The sequence below is a fragment of the Ruditapes philippinarum genome, unplaced genomic scaffold (assembly GCF_026571515.1).
Source record: "Ruditapes philippinarum isolate M1 unplaced genomic scaffold, ASM2657151v2 ctg6134_1_1_1_1, whole genome shotgun sequence".
NCBI lineage: Eukaryota > Metazoa > Mollusca > Bivalvia > Venerida > Veneridae > Ruditapes > Ruditapes philippinarum.
Window position 1 is genome coordinate 1 of NW_026860509.1, and position 25,497 is coordinate 25,497.

At 33.0% G+C, this 25,497-nt stretch overlaps 1 protein-coding gene across 1 annotated transcript; it reads right to left on the reverse strand.

The window, feature by feature from the left end:
• Positions 1-7,369: 7,369 nt before the first annotated feature.
• LOC132760411 (guanosine-3',5'-bis(diphosphate) 3'-pyrophosphohydrolase MESH1-like) lies at positions 7,370-25,061 on the reverse strand. Its single transcript, XM_060752389.1, has 4 exons — positions 24,923-25,061; positions 11,708-11,763; positions 10,633-10,714; positions 7,370-8,518 (listed from the first exon to the last, which is right to left on the reverse strand). The coding sequence occupies exons 1-4, from the start codon at positions 25,029-25,031 to the stop codon at positions 8,232-8,234; spliced, it is 534 nt and encodes a 177-aa protein (XP_060608372.1). The 5' UTR covers positions 25,032-25,061; the 3' UTR covers positions 7,370-8,231.
• Between the last annotated feature and the right edge of the window lie 436 nt (positions 25,062-25,497).

Genomic DNA, 25,497 nt, shown 5'->3' on the forward strand with positions numbered 1-25,497 from the left:
TCGATCGCTTGTCGCAGTTGTCGTTTCGCATTGTCGAGTGTCGTGGTATGCACTTCTACCAACCTCGACACTCGACAATGCGAAGTGACAATGCGACAACGCGAGTGACATCGCGACCCAACGCGAAGTGACATCGCGACAACGCGAAGCGACCTCGACAATGCGAAGCGAACACTCGACAACGCGAAGCGACATTTCTTAAATGTCGCCCTTTTTTACCGCGACATTTCTAGGCGACAGTGCGACATATCGTTTGACACTGTCGAGCGTCGCTTCGCATTGTCGCATATCGCTTCGCGTTGTCGAGCGTCGCTTCGCATTGTCGCGATGTCACTTCGCATTGTCGTGTGTCTACCCTTAGACGCGACGGACGACATTCTAAATGGCACGATAAGGACACCGTAGAACACCGTCAAAAATGCAAAAGTACAAACTTAAGAGCCATTTAAAATCTTCCTTAAAGTAGAATTGGTACCAATTAATCTTTTGCCTAGCTGAAGTACTTCTCAAACACACTTAGAACGTGGGGACATCTAAAGTGCGCTGGATTTCAAAGGCAAACAATGATTACCATACTGCGATGTAAACCAATAGATCTTCTTGATGAACAGATTATATCAACTGAATAATCTGTGCACAGCGACCGCTGTATTTTTTTCGGCCGAAGGCTGTTAGTTTGCACATTGATTTCAGGTAGGTTTACAAGCTATTTGCCGTCCTGTTTCCGGTACATGGCGAACAGGTATCTTTAGAATAAAAGTCCGACATGTTAACATATTCTTCTTTGACACATAGATGAGTAATAGACATGTAGAGTCCAGTGTTCGTGATATATCTTTCATCTCACTGTTTGTAAATGGAATATTTAGAATATCATCAGCCAGGAGTAGTTGTTTACAGTAGGTGATTCTGTAAGAGAAACCGATCTAGGTGTACCAAGTACAAGACAGTCGAATTCATGGCCCTGGATATTGTACTTTCACTATGATTTCTTTTCTTATAAAGTTATATCTTCCGGTTGATTAAAGAACATTTACAGTGAAATTATAATATATATGTCAACTTGTAAAAGATTCTTTCATTTTTTGCTTATGTTAAATATAGCAGGGTTATATACCGATATCCGGTATTACAGTAGACATTCTAACATTTTTTTTTACAAGAAGCATACAATTTCATTTAGTTCAAATAAAAACGCACTTTATGGGTAATAATATATATTACTTATGTGCCACGATATATTAGATAAAGTAAAGTAGCTACCATATACAATTGCATGCAAATAAAACAAGGGTTGTAAACAGGTAAAGTATTTGTTGTAAAACTCCTTTACATGTATTCGCAGAGATCTTAAGATATTAATCATACAAGAGGACTTCTGTAAACAAGTTCATGACAAATAACACTTGCGTCTGGTAATAAATTCAAATATTCAAGTTACGGAAGAAAAAAAAATCTATATCAGCTATATTTTTTCTCTTTTCAAGATTTCTGCAAACAGTAAAATTTATTTACTTTTCTAAATACACAAGAGTTTGAAATAAAGACATTATTATATGCTGTTTCGGGGGTTGGGGGGGGGGCTTCCTTTTGTATTTGTTTTTCAATTTTTTTTTTTACCTGAATAATGTATGTATCTGTTGTCTTTATTCATAACGATTGAATATAGTGCAAAATTTATGGAATCTTTTTTTTCTTTTTTTTTTTAAATATTTCATATTTTTTTTATCCTTTTCAGCGTATTCCCAAATTGTAAAGTTTCAAATTTTGATAGCTTAGTAGTTAATAATTACATACTAAAAACTAAAAGCGATGCTAAATAGACAACAAAATCGATAAGTCCTGGTAATATCCAATCAAGCAGTAATGAGGGTTGATTGACAAGTTACTTTCCTATGTGTTGCGGCTTTTTTGTAGCTACTCAGTAGCGGGCGACGTACTAATGTTTATTTTGAAGAAAATCTTGTCAAATTCGGATTCTTCTTATATACTTAAGTTTTATTCGGAAAACGTAGAATACATTTTTTTTGTTCCAAATTGATTTGTTTCGATTCCAAATATACCCATAATTAATCTTATTTATATATAAAACTAAAAGTATACAGTAAAATTGAATGCACATTTTTTTCCATAACTACATGTTTGTTTTTTTTGTTGTCATGAAACTGTTGTATACGTAAAATGTGATATCCTGAGTGTGTTTGTTAATTTTCGTGCTGCTATTACACACATGAATATAATATGTACTTTGTACAAGTCTCTTAACAAAATTTATGTTCTGTTCTGTTAATTAATACTTGTTCTATAGTAATTGTGACGTCAATTTGAATGATAGACATTCAGGTTTCAAGGACATATTTGAAAATGTCAAGACTAGATTCCTCCCAAGAGGTACGTAATGGTTCAAACTTATAAATAGAAAATGTAACGACCAAGGCTACAGCATTCCACAGAAAGACAAGAAATTAAAGCATGCAAATGGGATTATATCCCTTGATATATCGATGACAACCGAATGAAACGAGGGACCGCGAAAGCATTCGGCTCTTTCCGTATCAATTCCGAAAAACAACGACTATTGGTATTTGACGAAGCGTTCTCTAGCTATTTGTTGCCCAATCTCAGCGTACGCGGGACTAATTTCCCAACGGTTTCTTCCTGGCAGCTATGGGAACGAAAAAATAAATAAATACTTTTTTCTCTATCAAATGAGTTCATGCAATAAAAACAACTCCCACTCCGTGCGATTAGGGAATTGAATATGAAAAAAGAAAAGAAAGAAAAACTTATTCGAAGAGATAATGAGTCTTGCCAACTTCTACTCATCTTATTTTTGGTATACCAAGGCAATTTAATTGATGATATTATCACTGTGATTTCTTATTAGATGGCCTCGAATATATATCATGTTTACACACGATTGTTCTTATTTGTTCCTTTAAATGTATATCACTCCAGGAAAGGACATTGACCCACACTTTATTATTGGTGATCAACGTTTATTTTCCAAACAAAGGTTATCCCTGTCCCACACAAATCGCAGCAAAAATTCTGCTTAGTTAAAAAAAACCTCCAGATGTGCTTTTATTCATTAAGAAACTTGATTCGTGATTAATGTTTCTTGTGTTACAATCAATCAATAAATGATGAATAAATGGTCCCTGTACACATCTTCTGTTTAATCTTTACTTTGACCTTTCCTTTGGAGATTATGCGCGCGATATTGAGCATCACAATGATGAACATTTGTGCCAAGTTACATTAAATTCCCCTGATGAATGTAGAGGTTTTGCTCCGAGCAAGCATTCTTCAATAACTTCAAGTACGACCTTGACCTTTGACCTAGAGAGCCGGTTATGCACGTGACACTACTCATAGTGGTGAACATTTCTATGAAGTTTCATTAGAATACCTCCATAAGTGTACGAGATATGCTCTGGACAAAATCTCTACATTTAATCACATTAAGTGACCTTGACCTTGCATATATTAACCTATATTACATGTTTCACAATGACCATTTGTGTTTCAATATATGATGACTAAATGGTCCAAATACATAATTTTTATCTGAACTTTGACCTCTCTGTGTGACCTTGGCAACAGGGACCTAAACGCCACACCCCGCCTTACAATGGTGAAGTTTGAGCCAAGTTATATATATGTAGAAGGTTTGCTCCGGACAAGCGTTTTCCAATGAAGTGTGTTTTTGACCTTTGACTTGGTTCATGCGCGAGACACATCTCCTCATGCTGTTGAACATGTCTATGAATTTCATTAAAATTCTTACATGCGTGTAGGAGAAATGCTACGGACAAAAATGGACGCCGTCCGCCCGCCAGGTAAAAAAACTATACCGCCCGTTTGAAAAAAGCTTTTTTAAGCTTCATACTTAACCATATAATTTATTTTTATGTTCTATATTATTTAAATGAAAAGATTACAAAACAAAATAATTTGTAAATTAAATAATTTTACATGTTAGAACATGCGTTTTGATAATCAAAATAATAAAATTAAAACCGAGGAAGTCAACGGTAAAGATTCTCACATTGCATTGACGTTCCGACTAGCTTAAAGCCCTGTACCTCGGTTAACCAGTTCTGTACCTTGGTTACCCAGCTCTGTACCTTGGTTACCCAGCTCTGTACCTCGGTTACCCAGATATGTACCTCGGTAACCCAGTTTCGTACTGTGGTTACCCAGCTCTGTACCTTGGGTACCCAGTTCTGTACCTCAGTTACTCAGCTCTTTACCTCAGTTACCCAGTTATGTACCTCAGTTATCCAGCTTTGTACCGCGGTTACCCAGTTCTGTACATCGGTTACCCAGTTCTGTGCCTCGGTTACCCAGCTTTGTACCTCAGTTCTGCACCTCGGTTACCCAGTTTTGTACCTTGGTTACCAAGCTCTGTACAAAACTCATTACAAGTGAATGGGGATTAAACAACAGTACATAAAAAACTTGCGAACTTTCACAAATAATTTATTATAAAATGTACAAGATAAAACAAAAGGTCAAATAAAGAAAATAAATGTATCTAAACTAAAATCATAATATTTATTGTCTACACTTAAATACTGTTTCCCAGCTACAAAAATATTTCATAATGATTAATTTTAAGTGTCAACAAACAGTATAGAGCATGGTCAGACTGAACAAATGTACATGCTGGCTTGGCCTTTAAACTGGTGGCAACCCTATTTAGTCATTAGCAGCTTTCCTTGTGGAGGAAGACCTCAGGTTCCCCTCCATGCATTATTTCAGACATGAACGGGCACGTGAATAGAACCACCAACATTCTGTATGCTAGTTGGATACTTTCCTCACATGAAAGAATCCAAAGTCACTTGCATGACTCGAACACACAGTGGTGAGGGGCAATGGTTTGAAGTCAACAACCATAGTAAACCCTTATCCTGCTAAGTGAGAATTATGTATATTATTAGTTATAAAGATTGTTGACAGGTTATATGGCCCTATATAAACGGTAGTTTGTAGATATAACCTGAGCCACTAGGCAAGGGTTATATTGCAAACAGCCGTTTATATACAGCAATACAACGAATTTATAATACAGCAAGTATTATTTTTTAGAGAAAAAAGTAAGATTTCTTCATGAATCAACAGCAGCCGTGTATATAAAACTATATAAACGTCATGATTATCCAATGAAAAGCGACGTTACAAACGTGCAGTATCATAAAGTTTATTTAAACTGTCAATGAAATACATAGAAGATATCCAAGTTTCTTCTTTAAATACAGGATTTATTTCCATCGAGTAAAATATTTCATGAGTTGCAGTAGCCATGGAGTTCCAAAACTCTTGCATTAAACATTTTACTAAAATTAATAGTCAATAACTACTTAGTAATTCCTGCAACATTGTGTCAGTTGCTGATAACTGTCAAAACAAAAAATAAAATGCTTTTTTATTTTCAAAGACTGGCAAAAATTAAAATCACAACCATATGTTTTAAGGAACCTTGCTGGTATATAGACGTAGGCTTATTGCAAGATATCAAACAACCTCAGTCAATTTTTGGCCACTTTCCACATTTAGAATAATTCTGGAAAAAGGAGTAAGCAAATAATCTGAAATTGTGCACTCAAGTTATTTGTCTAGACCTTCATCAAGTTGAACATAAATCTAAACTAGAAATGTGTCATCATGCCACGGATGCCCCCGCATGCAGCCAAAATTTCAGATGGTGCATTAATTATTTTTTTCATTTTAAGTTCAAAGCCCTTAAAACTTTAAAATGTTAACAAAAACCATTTTCATACAATGTTCAAGACACTGAAATTATTCAGTTTTAACCTTTTAAAAATAACATATTTCATATTTGTAGCCAAAATAATGGCTAAAAGTATGAGTGCTGAAACTGAAAGTACAAAATTTTTCCAACATTCAGGAAAGATAAGTTGAACCACAACCAAATTCATACTTAAACTGCTTATTCCTAAGATGTATCTATATTATTTTCAAAGTGAAAGGGACATAACTCTGCAAAAAAAAATCATCAAACCATGACCAAATTTCAACTTGACCTGCCCATTCCTTTGACATATCCATATGTCAAATTTAAGTTGAATATGTAACACTGTTGGGTAGGTAATGAACAGAAACTGAAAATTTCATATTATTTTCAAAGTGAAAGGGACATAACTCTGCAAAAAAATCATTGACCCATGACCGAATTCGAACTTAGCCCATATTTCCATATGTACAGTTTGAGTTGAATGTGTAATACCGTTGGGGAGATAATAAACGGAAACTGAAAATTTCATTTTATTTTCACAGCAAAAGGGGCATAACTCTGCCCAAAATCATCTAACCATTACCAAATTTGAACATGACCTGCGCATTCTTTTGACGCATCCATATGTCAAGTTTGAGTTGAATGTGTTGTACCGTTGGGGAGATAATGAACGGAAACTGAAAATTTCACATTATTTTCAAAGTAAAAGGGGCATAACTCTGCCAAAAATCATCGAACCATGACCAAATTCTAACTTGGCCTGTATTTTCTAATGACATATCCATATGTCAAGTTTGAGTTGAATGTGTTGTACCGTTGGGGAGAAAATAAACGGAAACTGAAAATTTCACATTATTTTCAAAGTAAAAGGGGCATAACTCTGCCAAAAATCATCGAACCATGACCAAATTCGAACTTGGCCTGGGCATTCCAAAAACATATCCATATGTCAAATTTGAGTTGAATGTGTTGTACCGTTGGGGAGATAATGAACGGAAACTGAAAATTCACATTATTTTCAAAGTAAAAGGGGCATAACTCTGCCAAAAATCATCGAACCATGACCAAATTCGAACTTGGCCTTATTTTCTAATGACATATCCATATGTCAAGTTTGAGTTGAATGTGTTGTACCGTTGGGGAGATAATGAACGGAAACTGAAAATTTCATATTATTTTCAAAGTAAAAGGGGCATAACTCTGCCAAAAATCATCGAACCATGACCAAATTCGAACTTGACCTGTATTTTGTCATGGCATATCCATATGTCAAGTTTGAGTTGAATGTGTTGTACTGTTGGGGAGATAATGAACGGAAACTGAAATTTCATATTATTTTCAAAGTAAAAGGGGCATAACTCTGTCAAAAATCATCGAACCATGACCAAATTCGAACTTGACCTGTATTTTGTCATGACTCATATGTCAAATTTGAGTTGAATGTGTGCAACCGTTCTTAAGATAATGAACGGAATCTGATGATGACGGAATGACAGAATGACGGAAGGACGGAATGACGGAACAGGGTAACACTATATGCCCCGGCCATTACATGGCGGGGGCATAAAAAAAATTATTTTCAGTACCGTCATGCCAAACCACCACCCCCCCCACAAAACAGCCTCAGTGGAGTCCCTTTAAGGTTTGATACATCAAGATTTATTTGTGTAAAAAATATATCTTTACTATACAACAATAGGACAACAATAAAAATACAAAAAGCCTTTGAAAAGGCAGTGTATATCAAAATACTGGAATGTAATATCTATACACGCACAAACATTTTTGTTTACTGACCTCTGTATACAATATCAACAAAAAATATATTATATATAACATCAACAATTAATTAAATTTTCTAGTTGTTCAGGTGGGAAACAAAAAATACTAGCATTTTCAACCTGAGGCCAGTGTAAGGCCCCTACTGTCAATGCAAAAAAACATAGTATTGTTGGTTTTTTCTAGAACTGTCATTGATTCATAGCAAAGCATATTGACGATACATTGATATTGATATCAGATGACAATTTTGTATATATTTTTGGTGAATTTTCATAATTCGTAGACATTAACATAATTAACCAAAACATTTTGACAGCTTATAATCTATATGGAAATTTAATGACTGGCACAGTCTTGGGAAAATATGAGAAAATAATATCGCAACAATGCGTAAAATAGTATCACAGAAATTAAGTTTTATCAAAACACCAAATCCTACCCCTTGATCAGTTGAATTTCGTAAATGGACATTTCCATCTCCCATTTATGGGTCAGCCAATTAATCTTTTAGGGATATCGAAATAAAAAATTTGAATTTGAGCAGCTAACAAAATTTACAGTATGACGAGCTTGGTCAGACGACGTTAATGTGCAGACTGGCCCGGCTCTCTCCTGCTGGCAAAGATCAATCACTTTCAGTTTCATCATGAGCAGCGTAAAACAAACTGCCAAATATATTGTTCCACTATAAAACGTTCCTTTCCTTAAATAATTTGTCAAGTTCTTTCTCCATAATTTCATTTGTTCCCCTAAGGCCTGCCACCACCTTTGAAGCCCATTCAAAATATTTGTGCACACGTTCCTCGGTCCAGCCTTCAGGTGTTGCACGATTCAGATCTCGAAGGTTGTACAGTTTGTCAGCTAGTTTCACGAGCTTCGCTTTCGGACTGGTATTAGGAGCATGCTTGATCTGTTCCAGTTTACGTAGAGGACTTGGTAATGATTTATTATCCGTTACCTCCCTAACCAGACCTGAAAGTATAAAAATTAAAGTTACCTCACATACAAAACCTGAAAGTATAAAAGTTAAAGTAACCTCCCTTACTAGACCTGAAAGTATAAAAATTAAAGTTACCTCCCTTACTAGACTGGAAGTTTAATAATTAAAGTTACCTCCCTAAATAAACCTGAAAGTATAAAAATTAAAGTTACCTCCCTTACCAGACCTGAAAGTTTAATAATTAAAGTTACCTCCCTAAATAAACCTGAAAGTATAAAAATTTAAGTTACCTCCCTTACCAGACCTGAAAGTATAAAAATTTAAGTTACCTCCCTTACCAGACCTGAAAGTATAAAAGTTAAAGTTACCTCCCTTACTAGACCTGAAAGTATAAAAGTTAAAGTTACCTCCCTTACTAGACCTGAAAGTATAAAAGTTAAAGTTACCTCCCTTACTAGACCTGAAAGTATAAAAGTTAAAGTTACCTCCCTTACTAGACCTGAAAGTATAAAAGTTAAAGTTACCTCCTTTACTGGACCTAAAGTATAAAAGTTAAAGTTACCTCCCATACTAGACCTGAAAGTATAAAAGTTAAAGTTACCTCCCTTACTAGACCTGAAAGTATAAAAGATAAAGTTGCCTCCCTTACTAGACCTGAAAGTATAAAAGTTAAAGTTGCCTCCCTAACTAAACCTGAAAGTATAAAAGATAAAGTTGCCTCCCTTACTAGACCTGAAAGTATAAAAGTTAAAGTTGCCTCCCTTACTAGACCTGAAAGTATAAAAGTTAAAGTTACCTCCCTTACTAGACTGGAAGTATAAAAGATAAAGTTGCCTCCCTTACTAGACCTGAAAGTATAAAAGTTAAAGTTACCTCCCTTACCAGACCTGAATTTATACAAGTTAAGTATTTCTGTCTTAACTATTTACATATTTCGAACATGAACTGCTCTTTATTATGTAGAAGATGAGTAGAATTTGTTGACATCAACTGACTAAAAGTTAGTAACCAGGTTATATTGAGGGATTGAAATAAAAGTTGAATAACCCCCAAAAAACATAAAACGACTTACAGAAGGTAAGCCACAACAAATAGATGCAATAAAACCATGTGATTCATACATGAAGTTCAATGGTTTTGATGAGTGTAAGAGGCAAAAAAAACACATCAGTAACATTTGTATTCAGTTAAATCAGGTTTAAGATATTGCAATTTGCTATATTATTATGTTGAATAGATTCATTTAGTGCGCTACACTTGAAAACTGGAAAAACAATTTTTTACCATTATAATCATTCTATTATAACCATTTGTAAATTTCAAATTCCCTAGAAAAAAGAAATTGTATAGAAACAAAATATCATCAAGGGAAGGAACTGTATTTGAAAGGTGAAACAGTTAAGGTTTAATTTATCTCCCCTGTACCAAAAATAGAAAAGAATTATTTGAAACCCTGAATTATCATATCCATTAATTATTAATATGATAATACATGTAATAATTATGAAATGTCATTAGTTTTCATGATCTGTCAAATTCTGCCAGTGTTTTAAAGCAGCTTGCTATCTGTGCATACCCTGAGTATCATATACCCAGTAAAACTTATCAATGTTATGATTTTAAGTGTTTTAAGCATTTATATGTAATTTATAATGATGTGTTACATGTGTAAGAAAGAGTTCTATAACTGTAAACAAGGGGGGGGGGGTATTCATATTACACTATATATATAAAAGGTTTTTTTTTTAAGTGAAGGGACCAAAAATATATTTTCAAAATTTTTTTAAACTAGATTAATGTCTAAACCAAACACTCATGTTTAAATTTTCAGATCATAATCACTCATTCCTTTCCCAGAAATAATCATTTTTATTGTGCATATTAGCCCAAATCATGAAAACCATTGCAATGCTTTTCACTCAAATTGGCTAAAAATCTCATAAAAATTGATATCAATTTAAAACAGTGTATATTTATAAATTATCTATTGCCTGATTTTCAATTTCAAGTGTATAAGTTGATTTAAGAAAGAATTTCAAAATTTATTATTTTAGGTTATTGGACCTCAGGGGAGTTCCTTTAATTTAGACCATTTTATCTAACCACCACCATAAAACTTTTAAAATCTAAATGAACACACACATGCCTGTAACTTCTGGTCCGAAATGTTCCTCCAATTCCTCAAAAGAAGTGTCCGTATCCTCAACTGTATCATGAAGTAAGGCAGCCTTAAAATAAAAATGATAAAATACAAAACAGTATACTTATTAGATAGACCTGATTTTTAAGGATTTAACTGATAACAGGATTGGAGCAGTACTTCTAGACGCTTGCTGAAATCATGATCACAAAACAGACAAATATCACTTCTTTTCGCCATTTATTTCATTTTTCATTCATTATTATACATAAATCAGTGTGAAAAGATGAATTAGACCTTTTAAAGTTTATTCCGTTCAGTAAAAAGGCAAGATTTTATCATTCAAGCACCATGTCCGGTACTATACTGAAATATGGTATCTAGTGTGGTACTTCAATCCTTTTTTTAGTCTCAATCGATTTAAAGCTGCATGTCTCCACGTGAGTCAAAATATAAACCAAGAAAATAAAAATTAAGAAAAATGTATGATTTTAAGAAAAGTAAAAAGATTCAAATTTGAAGTTATTTTTTTAATGTTATGTGCAATTATTATGACTGATTTTGCAGTATTTGTCACCATATTTCTACAGCGTGACTAAACAGTCAAGGTTTTTTTTGTGCATATTATGACCTCTTTTTGATAGTTAATGTGGATTTTAAGTGCCCTATGCAATGCATAAAGTATTTTTCTTGTTCACTTTACAATATATTACATTAATTTTAAAAACATTTTCAAAATTTTCATTAAAAGTGGCATGAATCTGGAGACGTGCTTTGAAATATTTACATTTTGAGCACAATGGGCCTTTATTTAGAAAAACAGTTTACAAAATTTGTCATCAGATCCTATTATGCAAGTGCCTGTTATAGCCACTTACTACAAAACAATTAAGAGGTGTCATAAACTTGTATCATAAACTATGTTAACAAAGAACATTATATCATAAAAATTATCTTGATATAAGGTTCTAAGGAAAAAATTTAATATACTTGTCCGTTGGTTTAACATTCTTGGGTCGAACAAGTCGGGCATAGGATTTTCAACAACCCTGTTTTATCTTGATATAATGGAGTTACTTACTTGAATTACATGGACATCAGTGACACCAGCCTCTTCTGTTAGTATATAAGCCACTCCTGAAGAGAAAAAATGCTACAAATTATGAATTATATATTTTTTCATTTTACAATTTCAGTTACCAAAGCAACCATTTTTTTTTCACTGATGTAAACATTAAAGGGACTCCACTGAGGATTTTTTTTTTTTGACATGACTGGATTGGAAATAATTTTTCGAGATTATTATTCTATTTGATGTAAGTCGACTAGACCAATAACTTGTGTGCAAAATTTCAGATAATTTGATAATTCCCCTTTCCCTGAATAATTATTTTAAATTTGAACAAGAAACATGGCAATGCCATGAAACCAGGTTTTCAATTATCACCATTGTAGATAAATATGTTGTATTTGAAATACAAATACAAGCAACAAACAATGTAACTATGTGCAATGTAAAACATGAATAATGTAGGAGGAATTGCCACTGAAGAAGTGTTCACTATAATATTATGTATAAGGAAAAAAACAAAGGGCCATAATTAGGTCAAAAACTATCCAATCACAAAACCCCGACAATATGTGCCAGGGTTCTTGATGACAAAGCTTCTGTGAAAGTTTGAACAAAATCCGTTGAGAAATGTAGGACGAGTTCAGCACAGAAGAATTTGTTCACTATAATTATATTGATAATTCTGTATAATGAAAAACAAGTTACAAAGTAGACATGAAATAATATATCATATCTTTTTTAAATTACCTCCAAAGATGATATGACCTTTGACTGCCAAATCAAGTTAAAATCATGTAAACAGGATTTTCAATGTTAATGTCACTGTGACCTTGACCTTGGAGCCAGCCATGCGGAACATGCTTTCTGCACGTCATCTTGATGTGGTAAACATTTGTCTGAAGTTTCATCAAAATTCTTCAAAGGGTTGAAGAGTTACAGAGCGGACAGGATTTTCAATGTTAATGTCACTGTGACCTTGACCTTGGAGCCAGCCATGCGGAACATGCGTTCTGCACGTCATCTTGATGTGGTAAACATTTGTCTGAAGTTTCATCAAAATTCTTCAAAGGGTTGAAGAGTTACAGAGCGGACAGGATTTTCAATGTTAATGTCACTGTGACCTTGACCTTGGAGCCAGCCATGCGGAACATGCGTTCTGCACGTCATCTTGATGTGGTAAACATTTGTCTGAAGTTTCATCAAAATTCTTCAAAGGGTTGAAGAGTTACAGAGCGGACACAATTTCGTTTGACGCCCGCCCGCCCATCCGCCCAATGTCACTGTGACCTTGACCTTGGAGCCAGCCATGCGGAACATGCGTTCTGCACGTCATCTTGATGTGGTAAACATTTGTCTGAAGTTTCATCAAAATTCTTCAAAGGGTTGAAGAGTTACAGAGCGGACAGGATTTTCAATGTTAATGTCACTGTGACCTTGACCTTGGAGCCAGCCATGCGGAACATGCGTTCTGCACGTCATCTTGATGTGGTAAACATTTGTCTGAAGTTTCATCAAAATTCTTCAAAGGGTTGAAGAGTTACAGAGCGGACACAATTTCGTTTGACGCCCGCCCATCCGCCCAGCCGCCCATCCGCCCATCCGCCCATCCGCCCGCCATACCCCAATCTAATAACCAGGATTTTCAAAATTGAAAACCTGGTTAAAAATGACCCAAAATATGAAAGCACTGCAACACTTTTCACCCAAATCGAGCTAGGAATAGCACAAAATATGATTTTAATTAATTTCTGAGTATAATTTCTTAATAATCTTTTGCATATTTTTCTGTTTTCAGTTCCCTAGCTAATTTATTTAAGAAATTCAAATTTTATGCTTTTAGGCCTTTGGACCTCAGTGGAGTTCCTTTAATATGCCATGAATAATCTCAATATGATCCTCAATCCACATACCAAGTATCATCAACATAATTTGCACTGGAGTTATAGCACAATCTAGATTTCTTTGAAAGATAAACAAGTTAAAATGAAAATGACATGCATTTTTTCCATATGAACCTCCATCCACATATGTACCAGCAACCCAGCTTTTCTACTTTTTTTAATTATGGTAGGATCCAGATTTCTTCGAACAGAATGAAAACAGATAGCTGAGGGAGGGACAGGGTGAAAAAATAACATGCTCTGCATAACAAACATCACCCTACTTTTTATATTTCAGTTCAGGGTTTTTTTACCCCTTAGCAGGGGGAATTTTAGTGTATGGGGGGAATTTTACTCTTTTCTTTTATGATCAAATATCAAATAAACTGTTTTTTATTTTCTTGCATATTATTTTTAAAAAAAATCCCAAATAGGTAACACTAAACTGTTCAGAAGTGATTGACAAGATTGGAAGAAAAGTTTTTAACACCTTACACCATCAGACATTTCTGCTGCTTAGCTTTCTTTTTGATTCTATCCCCCCCCCACCCAATCAAATAAGCATTGAGAAACACATTCAGACAAATGTCTTTATTTCCACTAATATGAACAATACATGGACCTAAAGTAAAATCTATTCATAAACTACATTTCTGTTTACACATCCACAATTCTAGTTGTTTCTGATGTAAATTATATAAAATTAAATCGATTGTTTATTATAAGATCGTTTTTCATCAGTTATTTCATAAAGTATCATGAAAACAAAACTTACAAGTTTGTAATTCACAGCAAATTTTACCCAGGTTGATGTAACAATTTGAAGACAAAAATTTTTTTTTACTTTTTACCTATGTTAGGGGGAAAAAAACATACTATTTTGGTGGGGGACTGCGGCCGATTATCGGCCACAGATTTGGTTGATCGAGGGCCCTGGGATAAAAATCAAGCCATAGGCTTTTATAAACAAGACACTGAACAGAACATGTTTTCAACAGAAATCACTTGAACAGGTATAAAAGTGAATGACAGACAAATGATTTTAGGTTACTATCAAAATATTTGTGTATTGTTGATATTTATTATCCGATATCAATACATGTATATCATTGATATGCCTTGCCTTGAATCAATGATAGCTCTAAATCCTACAAATCTATATCTACATCCGTATTGTCCATAGAAATGATTAAATAATGTTTCAGTTTATTTCTTGTATTTTCACATGGACTTTAATCCATAAAGTCTTCTTTTAAAAACACAAGTTTGCATCTTCATAATTATTTTAAAAGAGCGTGCAGCTAGAATTTACAATGCGTATAGGCTAGTCATATGTGACTTATATAAGGATAGATCCTTTGGCAATACAGGCCAGTATGACTAGCCAATTGATGCCTTATATTAACCGGGTCCCCGAGCTAGTCCAATATATCAGACAATGAGGGCTTGTTATAGTAGTAATGTAACGATTCGCCACACTAACGATTCGCCACATAACGATTCGCCACAGAGTAATAACGATTCGCCACAGTTAAATAACGATTCGCCACGTGTTCAAATACAAATTTTTTTCACATCTGTTTTCAAACTGTTGATGGAAAACTTTTTTCCATTTTATATTTCATTTGTTAATTACATAAATTAATTACACTAAATACACATTTTATTGAATAAAAACACACGAAAACCAAATATTTTATTAACAAAATTACATAACACATTTTATAACTTCGTTATTTATATAAACTGGAAAAATATACATGTACGTATATTTAGTTTGTCTTGTAATTTGTCTTTTGAATTTCTGAATATATTTAAATGCCATTATGTTTGTAATGTTTTGTACACGGACAATCTTTAAATATGACATTTTTTAAATGGATAATTAAGTCATGCCTTCTACTACCTTTAAGGTCTTTTCTAGTAGATGTTTTCATTGCCTACTTAAGTTATAGCCATACCTACAATTAGAAGAACTTCTTACGAATACAAACAGAACGCGTAAAGCGCATTACAAGTTACAACATAAATATTACTATTGCGAACTTTTGGAAGGAATTTGAATTTGACCATCTTTTGAATTTCATGAAAAAAAATCTTGAAAGTTTTTTCCAGCATTCTAAAGGATTTGAAAGTTAACTAATCCCGTTTGCGTCTACTGTGAGCTTTCTTTTTCTAGACATTGAATCAATTTGAAGGTATTAAATTGTAATGGCTAAAGTTATAAAAATAGATAAAAAAATGTCTACAAATTTATGTGGGTATTTTATCTTTATTTATTTATATTATTGTTTTAATGTCATTTAATAATGTACTGGAAATAAAAATTTCAAATGTCATAGATGCATATGGTCTACGAAATAAATGTGGTCTCAAAGACTACTAAACAATGGATAATTAGCCGAGAACATTTTTGGCAGCCTTTCTGTTTTATGTGACATAAATCAATTCAACTTAAAAGACATAATGTTTTAAGTCACATTGAACACTTTGACTTTAACAATTTTTGAAAAAAGTTACAAGGACTGTTCTATCTCCAAATGTTTTCTTAGGTTTTTAAGCAAGGAAATATTAAAATCCACAAATCTTTAACGATATTGAGTTGTTCTCAGACACCACGTTTAGTAGTTTTTAAATTTTCAAAATCCGACAATTAAAATAAAAAGTTATGCAATACTAAATCTTTATATGCTTTTTTTCTCAAAAACAAAAAAATGGCACTGAGAACAAAACGTTTTTCAAGCGACGCTGTGTTTCCACATTTTATACATGATGCCATCTTTGACACTTGCCACATATGTTACAGCACGTGGGTTTCTGTAGATACATCTTAAACAGAATGAACAAGGAGGAGCTGGCATGATTCTGATTTCGTTATTTTTCGTTTGTATACTATTTTATGTATGTGTTTAAGCTATTTAAACCCTCTTAATCGGCATATATCGGCTCGCTCAAATTAATTTGTAAACAAACATAAGCTTAATTGCCACACTGTTTTGAAATCTGAATACATTGTCAGATAATTAAAGGATTATTTCGGCGTCAATTAAATATTTCTACAACAATCCTAAGGTGATTGGCTTGTTTAAATTAAAGGTGTGACAAATGTTTTACATATGCGTTCTTTAATCAATTATCGTAAATCAATTTTCGTATGAACACATGTTTTTGCAATACTTTGTTTAAATATTTGGCATATATTATAATATGTGAACTATATATTTATATATAAATATTAATTGACATATAATTATGTTTATGAGTAATTCAATAATTATTTCAACATATAATTACTTTCTTGTTAATGTACTCCTGTAATAATGTTACTTTGATAAATTGAAAATCCGCGATGGGGGCCTTAACTTCATATTACTTGTATTAAGAAACATTATTAAATTATTGTCATTGTCAAATTATTAAAACAAAAGGAAAAAGTTTGTTGATTTCTAAAAAATCATTGTTATAATCATACTGTGACGAATCGTTATTTAACTGTGGCGAATCGTTATTACTCTGTGGCGAATCGTTATGTGGCGAATCGTTAGTGTGGCGAATCGTTACTAATTTGTTATAGTTAATGTCGGTCAAGCTCAGATTTAATCATGTTAAGCATATGACAGTTTAATTATTTTGTTAACAGGTATTTATTTTTTTACTTTTGTCGTGAATTTATGTGTTCAGGCAAATTTTCTTGCGTTTTTAAGCAATTTCGATATGAAATAGCTTTGCACTGAAGTAAAAAAATCTCAAAGTGACATTAAATTTATAGAACTACTCAACTAGTCCCGAGCATGATTGTTTAGTGGGCTTTAACCTGAAATAGGCACCGGGTCTAAACCAGCAGTAATACACCGTTTATTCCGCTTTCTTTATTATATTACATTAAGGTTTTTCTCGTCAAATTATGAAATATACACAGGGATCTAATCCAGAGATTGCGGTTTATTGACTGAGTAAAAAAGTTAAAGTTATCCGATTTTTTCGGTCCTACTAAACACTGCTAAGGACTGCTAAGGACCTCTAAGGACTGCTAAGGACTGCTAAGGAGCCACAAAGGACTACTAGGGAGGCACAAAGGACCTTAAAATACCTCCTAGGGCATTCTTATAATACATGGTAGTATGTTTAGTGAAAAAAAATTATAATTTTAAGAAAAAATATTATTTTGGTGAAAATTTTATGAGTTGCTGGACCGCTAAGGACTGCTCAGATACACAAAAGACTGCTAGGGAGGCACAAAGGACCTTAAAATACCTCCTAGGGCATTCTTATAATACAAGGTAGTATGTTTAGTGACAAAAAATGTATAATTTTAAGAAAAAATATAATTTTGGTGATAGAATTTATGCTTTCGATGAGTTGCCCGACTGCTATAAGGACTGCTCAGATACACAAAAGACTGCTAGGGAGGCACAAAGGACCTTAAAATACCTCCTAGAACATTCTTATAATATATGGTAGTAAGTTAATAGACAAAAATGTATTATTGTAAGAAAAATATAATTTTAGTGATAGAATTTATGTTTTCTATGAGTTGCAGTACCGCTAAGGACTGCTAAGAAGGTACAAAGAATCTTAAAATACCTCCAAGGGGCACAAAGGACTGCTAGGGAGGCACAAAGGACATTTATATACCTCCTAGGGCATTCTTATAATATATGGTAGTATGTTTAGTGAGAAAAAATGTATAATTTTAAGAAAAAATATAATTTTGGTAATAGAATTTATATATTTGTTTTTTCGATGAGTTGCCAGACAGCTAAGGACTGCTCAGGTACACAAAAGACTACTAGCAAGGCACAAATGACCTTAAATTACTTCCTAGGGCATTTTTATATTATATTGTAGTAAGTTAATAGATAAAAAAATGTATTATTTTAAGAAAAAATATAATTTTCAAGATAGAATTAATGTTTTCGATGAATTGGAGGACCGCTAAGGACTGCTTTGGAGGCACTAATGACCTTAAAATACCTCCTAGGGGCACAAAGGACTGCTAGGGAGGCACAAAGGACCTTAAAGTACCTCCTAAAGCATTGTTTTAATACATGTTAGTATGTTTAATGACAAAAAATGTATAATTTTAAGAAAAATTAAATTATGGTGATAGAATTATGCTTTTGATGAGTTGCAGGACAGCTTAAGACCTTAAAATACCTCCTAGGGCATTCTTGTAATATATGGTAGTATGTTTAATGACAAAAAATGTATAATTTTAAGAAAAAATATAATTTTAGTGATAGAATTTATGCTTTCGATGAGTTGCCGGACCGCTATGGACCGCTAGGGAGGATAGGATGTTAAAAGGACCTCCAATAAGGATGTTTAAGGACCTCCAAAGATATTCTTGTAATATATGGTAGTATGTTTAATGATAAAAAATGTATTACTTTAAGAAAAAATATGATTTTGGTGAGAATTTATGTTTTCGATGACTTGCTGGACCACTTAGGACTGCTAAGGGGCACAAAGGACTGCTAGGGAGGCACAAAAGACCTTAAATTAATAATAATTAGAGTTTTATAATTCTATTTAATTTTGTTTAGTGACCTTTCTTTTTTTTTGTATTTTGGTGTTGATTATTATGTTTTGGATGAGTAACAGGACTGCATAGGATGTGAAAATTGACTAGGTCTTTAAGTAAATGCTCTTATGTTAAGTGGTAATCAAATGTATAAAGAATATCACTGTAGTGAATGAAATTATATTATGAAGAATTGAAGAAGAACAATTTTAAGTTCAAAGGAAATCAGATGTAATAAATGATCAAATAAATAAATTTACCATGTTACTGGTGCTTATTGATAGTCTAACTATGAAAATGTTACAAAAATTGCCATTTTCTCCGGCAATTATGTAACAGTTGTCTGTAACATCCGTCCCTATCATCAGTATTAAATTTATATGAGCCGCGTCACGACAAAACCAACATAGTGCGTTTGTGACCAGCATGGATCCAGACCAGCCTGCGTATCCGCGCAGTCTGATCAGGATCCATGCTGTTCGCTATCAATTTCTCTACTTGTAATAGGGTTTGTAAGCAAACAGCATGGATCCTGATCAGACTGCGCGGATGCGCAGGCTGGTCTGGATCCATGCTGGTCGCAAAGCCATTATGTTGGTTTTGTCATGACGCGGCTCATATGGTGCTTACTAAATCTCACAAAGGGAGTTTTACGCTAAATCTCCAAAGCGACTGATATTATTTTTTTCTACAAAAATTATTTACATGAAATAGATTATATGTTACTCTAACCTTCAGTGGACCAACAATTTATCAACATAATATTAAAGCTAAAATGAATTTCGGACAAATATAAATACATATATTTTTTTTTTTTTGGTGTTTTCAAAATAAGGTACTGAAGTGGACAGATGTAACAGAAATGAGCAAATGATTCTTTTTTAATTTTACAATAACACTAAACTTATCTTGTTCTTATGTTGTGTGATATGGAAGTAGTTAGCTTTGCAACTGTACATAGAAATATTTCACACTAAAATTAAATAGAATAATCTTAACAAAATAATCTTATCAGGATATATATTCACAGAAAACTATTAAAATAGGATATATAGAATGTTGAAGTGACATTGTGGTTAAAATTAGTCAATTGTTAAAACATAGATTCTTTAAGATCATTCTTTTTACTTCAATAATAAACAAATCATCTATCCCAGCCCCTCATAAAACAGTTGGATACAGACCAATTTCAGCCCCTCATAAAACAGTGGGATATGGATCCTAACTATATACATACAGATGGGGCTGGCACATTATTGGAAGTTAACAAGCTGTATATTGGGAGCTGTGTATTGTATATTGGGATGTGTGATATATTACAAACCAGTGGGGGTGCCAATATATGGTGATATACTTCAAAACAGTGGGAGGGACTTTCTGTTAGAGAATGCCTATTATTAAGTAAGCTGTAGATCAATTTAGTCTAAGGATCTATTGAACATCATTTTTTTATTGGCCAAATATATAGTCAATGAAAAAAACAACCCAAAAAACAAATATATTTCACCACCCTGAATAAAGTATTTGTCTCCATATTCCAGCACATTGTCATATCACTTGACCAATTTAATTATTATAAGAAATGGAAGAAGTTCATAAGAAAAATGATTTTAATATATGGTTATGACCTCAGTAATGAAAAAGTGATAATAATCAAAATTTGTTTGTAAACAAAGTCCTTAAAAAATATTTTGAATCTGTAAATTTTAATGAATGATCAGCAGTCCATTTATACTGAAACATTAACATAGAGAACTATCAATACTGAGAAATAATGAACTTAATATATAACACTGAATCATAATAACATCTTCATATAATAATGTTACTGACATTTCACATAAATAAACATAAAATTTCATCAATTGGTAGTAATTAATTACAACAATTTAAAAGCAGATCTGTAATTTTTTAAATGAAAATTTTATTTGTTGGTATTTAGTAATTAGAAATTCAAGCTTATGAAAACTTATAATTTACTTCAGTCTGTATAATATCTATTAAAAAGATAAATCTGATTATATCACTATATATTATTTTGTAAATATATATAGTAAGATACTGTCTGTATGATAATTTTCTTTAACACAATGGAAATACATTATCTGAAAATAAAGAATCTTCCTTTCATTATCAATGTTCTTATTTTATTCAGAACAGTTCATTCAAATGTCTATGCAACTTTTCATTTTGAAATACAAAAAGAAAGAAACTCCTTGATCAAGGAGCTTAATTCTATATATTTTTCCTGAAATTTGTTCTATTTGTTTACATTAATTGTACATTATGTACTATTTAAAGCATATAAAGCTATTATCATTATATTAAAACCAAAACCCCAGGAACTATGAGATTTGAACATCTAGTGTAACATTCCCCCCCCCCAAAAATGAAACCTAGCCTCTCTGCGGCATGTAATTTCTGGGTTTTCTAACAAAAAATAATTAGAAAGTCATAGAATTTTTGATGTTTTTTTTAGGAAATGTGTTTGCATATTTGATTTAAGAATGATTTGGTGTATGTATCTTGTTTTAAGATTGACAATTTGCAGAATATTCGTCCAAATAGTTATTCTTTCTGTAATATTTTGAAAAAAAAAAATGTCCAAAAAGCTATCCTTTCTTTCCATAAAAATCCGTTACAGACAATAAGGTACATAAAAACAACAAACATGGCCTTAATTAACTTTATTATTTGACATAGATGGTCCATTTACTGTGCAGAAGGGACAGTTTGTTCAGCCAATATACACATTTTCAACATACATGTATATGAAAAAATGTGATTCATAATGATATATGTCTGTATATATATTCTTTTTATATGTGCTTGCACATTTATATGTAAACTTGAATTTGTTTTGTCAGGATCTGTGTTCATGTATATAGATGTTTTGATATGTGTTTAAGACTGGCTTTATTATTGATATGTGCTTGTATATAAATATGTATACTTGCATTTTTGTCAGTGTATGTCTTTGTATATAGATGTTATGATGTGTGTTAGAGACCGGCTTCATAAGTGATATATGCTTAAACATAAATATGTGTAATTGCATTTATTTTGTAATAATATTATGTTTATTTATAGATGTTTTGGTATGTGTTTAAAATCATAAAGCATAATTCTATCACCAAAATTATATTTTTTCTTAAAATTATACATTTTTTGTCATAACACATACTACCATGTATTATGAGAATGACCTAACAGGTACTTTGTGCCTCCCTAGGTAATATTTTAAGGTCTTTTGTGCCTCCCTAGCAGTCCTTTGCACACCTGAGCAGTCCTTAGCGGTCCTGCAACTCATCGAAAGCATAAATTCTATCACAAAAAATTATATTTTTTCTTACAATAATACATTTTTGTCTATTAACTTACTACCATGTATTATAAGAATGTTCTAGGAGGGATTTTAAGGTCATTTGTGCCTCCCTAGCAGTTGTTAGTGCACCTGAGCAGTCCTTAGCGGTCCGGCAATTTATCGAAAGCATAAATTCTATCACCAAAATTATATTTTTTCTTAAAATTATACATTTTTTGTCACTAAACATAGTACCATGTATTATAGGAATGCCCTAACAGGTATTTTAAGGCACTTTGTGCCTCCCTAGGAAATATTTTAAGGTCTTTTGTGCCTCCCTAGTAGTCCTTTGCGCACCTGAGCAGTCCTTATTGGTCCTGCAACTCATTGAAAGCATAAATTCTATCACAAAAATTATATTTTTTCTTACAATAATACATTTTTGTCTATTAACTTACTACCATATATTATAAGAATGTTCTAGGAGGGATTTTAAGGTTCTTTGTGCCTTCCTAACAGTTGTTAGTGCACATGAGCAGTCCTTAGCGGTCCGGCAACTCATCGACAGCATAAATTCTATCACCAAAATTATATTTTTTCTTAAAATTATACATTTTTTGTCACTAAACATACTACCATGTATTATAAGAATGCCCTAACAGGTATTTTAAGGTCCTTTGTGCCTCCCTAGGAAATAATTTAAGGTCTTTTGTGCCTTCCTAGCAGTCCTTTGCGCACCTGAGTAGTCCTTAGCGGTCCTGCAACTCATCGAAAGCATAAATTCTATCACAAAAATCAGGGTTTTACGGGACGCAGAATTCTGCGTCCCTATACGCATAAATTTTGACATGTACGCATATAAGTTATCCACTTGCGTCCAAGTGTACGCACAAAAATAATTCTAGACAATGGATATTATTGTTTCTGACCCGACATGATTTTATCTCTTTCTTCTCGAAGCTCATAAAATTCCATTTAAACCTAATGCTTGCATTGTTTATTCGGAAGTTAACCTAATTGAAATCTACTGCGCATGCTATTTGCAAGTGCCCGCTGCAGAAATTGATGACGTTTATCGTGCAAGCTACAGTAACTGACGACGTTTACCATAAAATCTATTTTTGGTAGCTGTTTTTGGTTTTTCTATTGCTATATTTAGACGGACTATTTATAACAAGCAATTACTATTGGTTAGCGTATCCATTGTCGATCTACCAGTTCGGCGATTGTATTTTGTACATGAACAGCGATAATAAAAAATGCAGTGCTTTTTGCAAAGTGTTATATGAAAAAGTGTTAGAAATTAAGTCACTGGGTATGTTATTATAGTTGGTGTTATAAATATAATGGTTTCGGCGAACTTAATTTATGACTGGGACATCAAGTATGTCCCAGCTTATGAGGAGGTGCAAAAGCGGTTTTGTCAGCCTTTATTGTTTTATGATATTTTTAAAAACGCAACATATTTAGCTGACTGGTCTGTAAAGATATCTATTGTGTGTTTACTTGTTCAGCTAAAATATTTACAAATAGATCAGTACAAATTTTCAGTCTGTTGGTGTAATCACCTTGTCAATAACAAAATATGCTACTAAAACTTGACATTCCAGCCACTCAAAGACTTATAAGCCTTGGAAATAGCACATGATATTATTGTAAAGGGCTACTAAAATGCTATAAAAAACCTAGTGATAAAAGATATTGAAATCATATACTTCTTATGAAAACAGTACAATATAGTATATACATGCATATTTCTTACAGGGTAAATAAACGATTTTAAGCAAAATAGAGTGGTCTTCATAGTCTTTTATAGTGAATATAATTTTGGACCCCTAAAATTCAGGCCTGGACCCCTACTTTTCTAGGCTGTGCATCCACTGGACCCCTAAAATTTCAAAGAGATGTAAAACCCTGAAAAATTATATTTTTTCTTACAATAATACATTTTTGTCTATAAACTTACTACCATATATTATAAGAATGTTCTAGGAGGGATTTTAAGGTCCTTTGTGCCTCCCTAGCAGTTGTTAGTGCACCTGAGCAGTCCTTAGCGGTCCGGCAACTCTTCAAAAACATAAATTTTACCACTAAAATGATATTTTTTCTTAAAATAATACATTTTTTGTCACTAAACATACTACCTTGTATTATAAGAATGCCCTAGGAGGTATTTTAAGGTCCTTTGTGCCTCCCTAGCAGTCTTTTGTGTATCTGAGCAGTCCTTAGCGGTCTGGCAACTCATAAAATTTTCACCAAAATAATATTTTTTCTTAAAATTATAATTTTTTTTCACTAAACATACTACCATGTATTATAAGAATGCCCTAGGAGGTATTTTAAGGTCCTTTGTGCCTCCCTAGTAGTCCTTTGTGGCTCCTTAGCAGTCCTTAGCAGTCCTTAGCAGTGTTTAGTAGGACCCCGATTTTTTTACTATCCGAAATAGTAACAAAGCGTCCTTAGAATTAGACTTTCAAGGCATGGCACGACACAATGTTACAAATTTGCGCAATTACCTATCGGATGATTTATATAGGGTGTCTTTTCTGCATCCTTACGCCTTTGGTCTTTGTGTTTAATTGCGGCAAAGTTTGCGCAACGAATCAATTGACTTGCGACATCCATAAGTCTTGTTTAAAGCCTGTATCACGCCGTACCATTTACCACTAAGACAATATGCCCCGTACTGAATTTCCCGGTATATCTGGACTTAAAGTTACAGACCTTGTTGTATAAATAAACTCTATGTTGTATAAAGCTACCCCTTCTTCTATCTTCCCGTTCTCTATTCCACGTCGTTGAGAAGGGTAGTCAGACTATTTTCTCCCTTACCAGTTCCTTCCCTGATGTTTCCCCCCTGACTGTTCTCCCCCTCTTTTGGGAGTGAACTGTCTACATATGTGTATGATTATGTGCAATAGGTGCAGACAGTTCCTCCCCATTTCTTACTTTTTATGATGTAGTTAGATGTTTAATAAATTATTATTGCATATGTACATGTAATTAAAGTACACTCTTTATTTCAGTTTTTCAGCAATTACAACACATACAACATGAAATATATACAAACGATTAACTTTTATGATACATG

Bases quoted from the DNA above. Each gene is read 5' to 3' on its own strand.
- LOC132760411 (XM_060752389.1), bottom strand. From the start codon at position 25,031: ATGGATGTCGCAAGTCAATTGATTCGTTGCGCAAACTTTGCCGCAATT. The intron at 11,764-24,922 runs GTAATTGCGCAA...TTTTCTCTTCAG, and splicing joins CTATATAAATCATCCGATAG to GAGTGGCTTATATACTAACA. The intron at 10,715-11,707 runs GTAAGTAACTCC...TTTTATTTTAAG, and splicing joins CTGATGTCCATGTAATTCAA to GCTGCCTTACTTCATGATAC.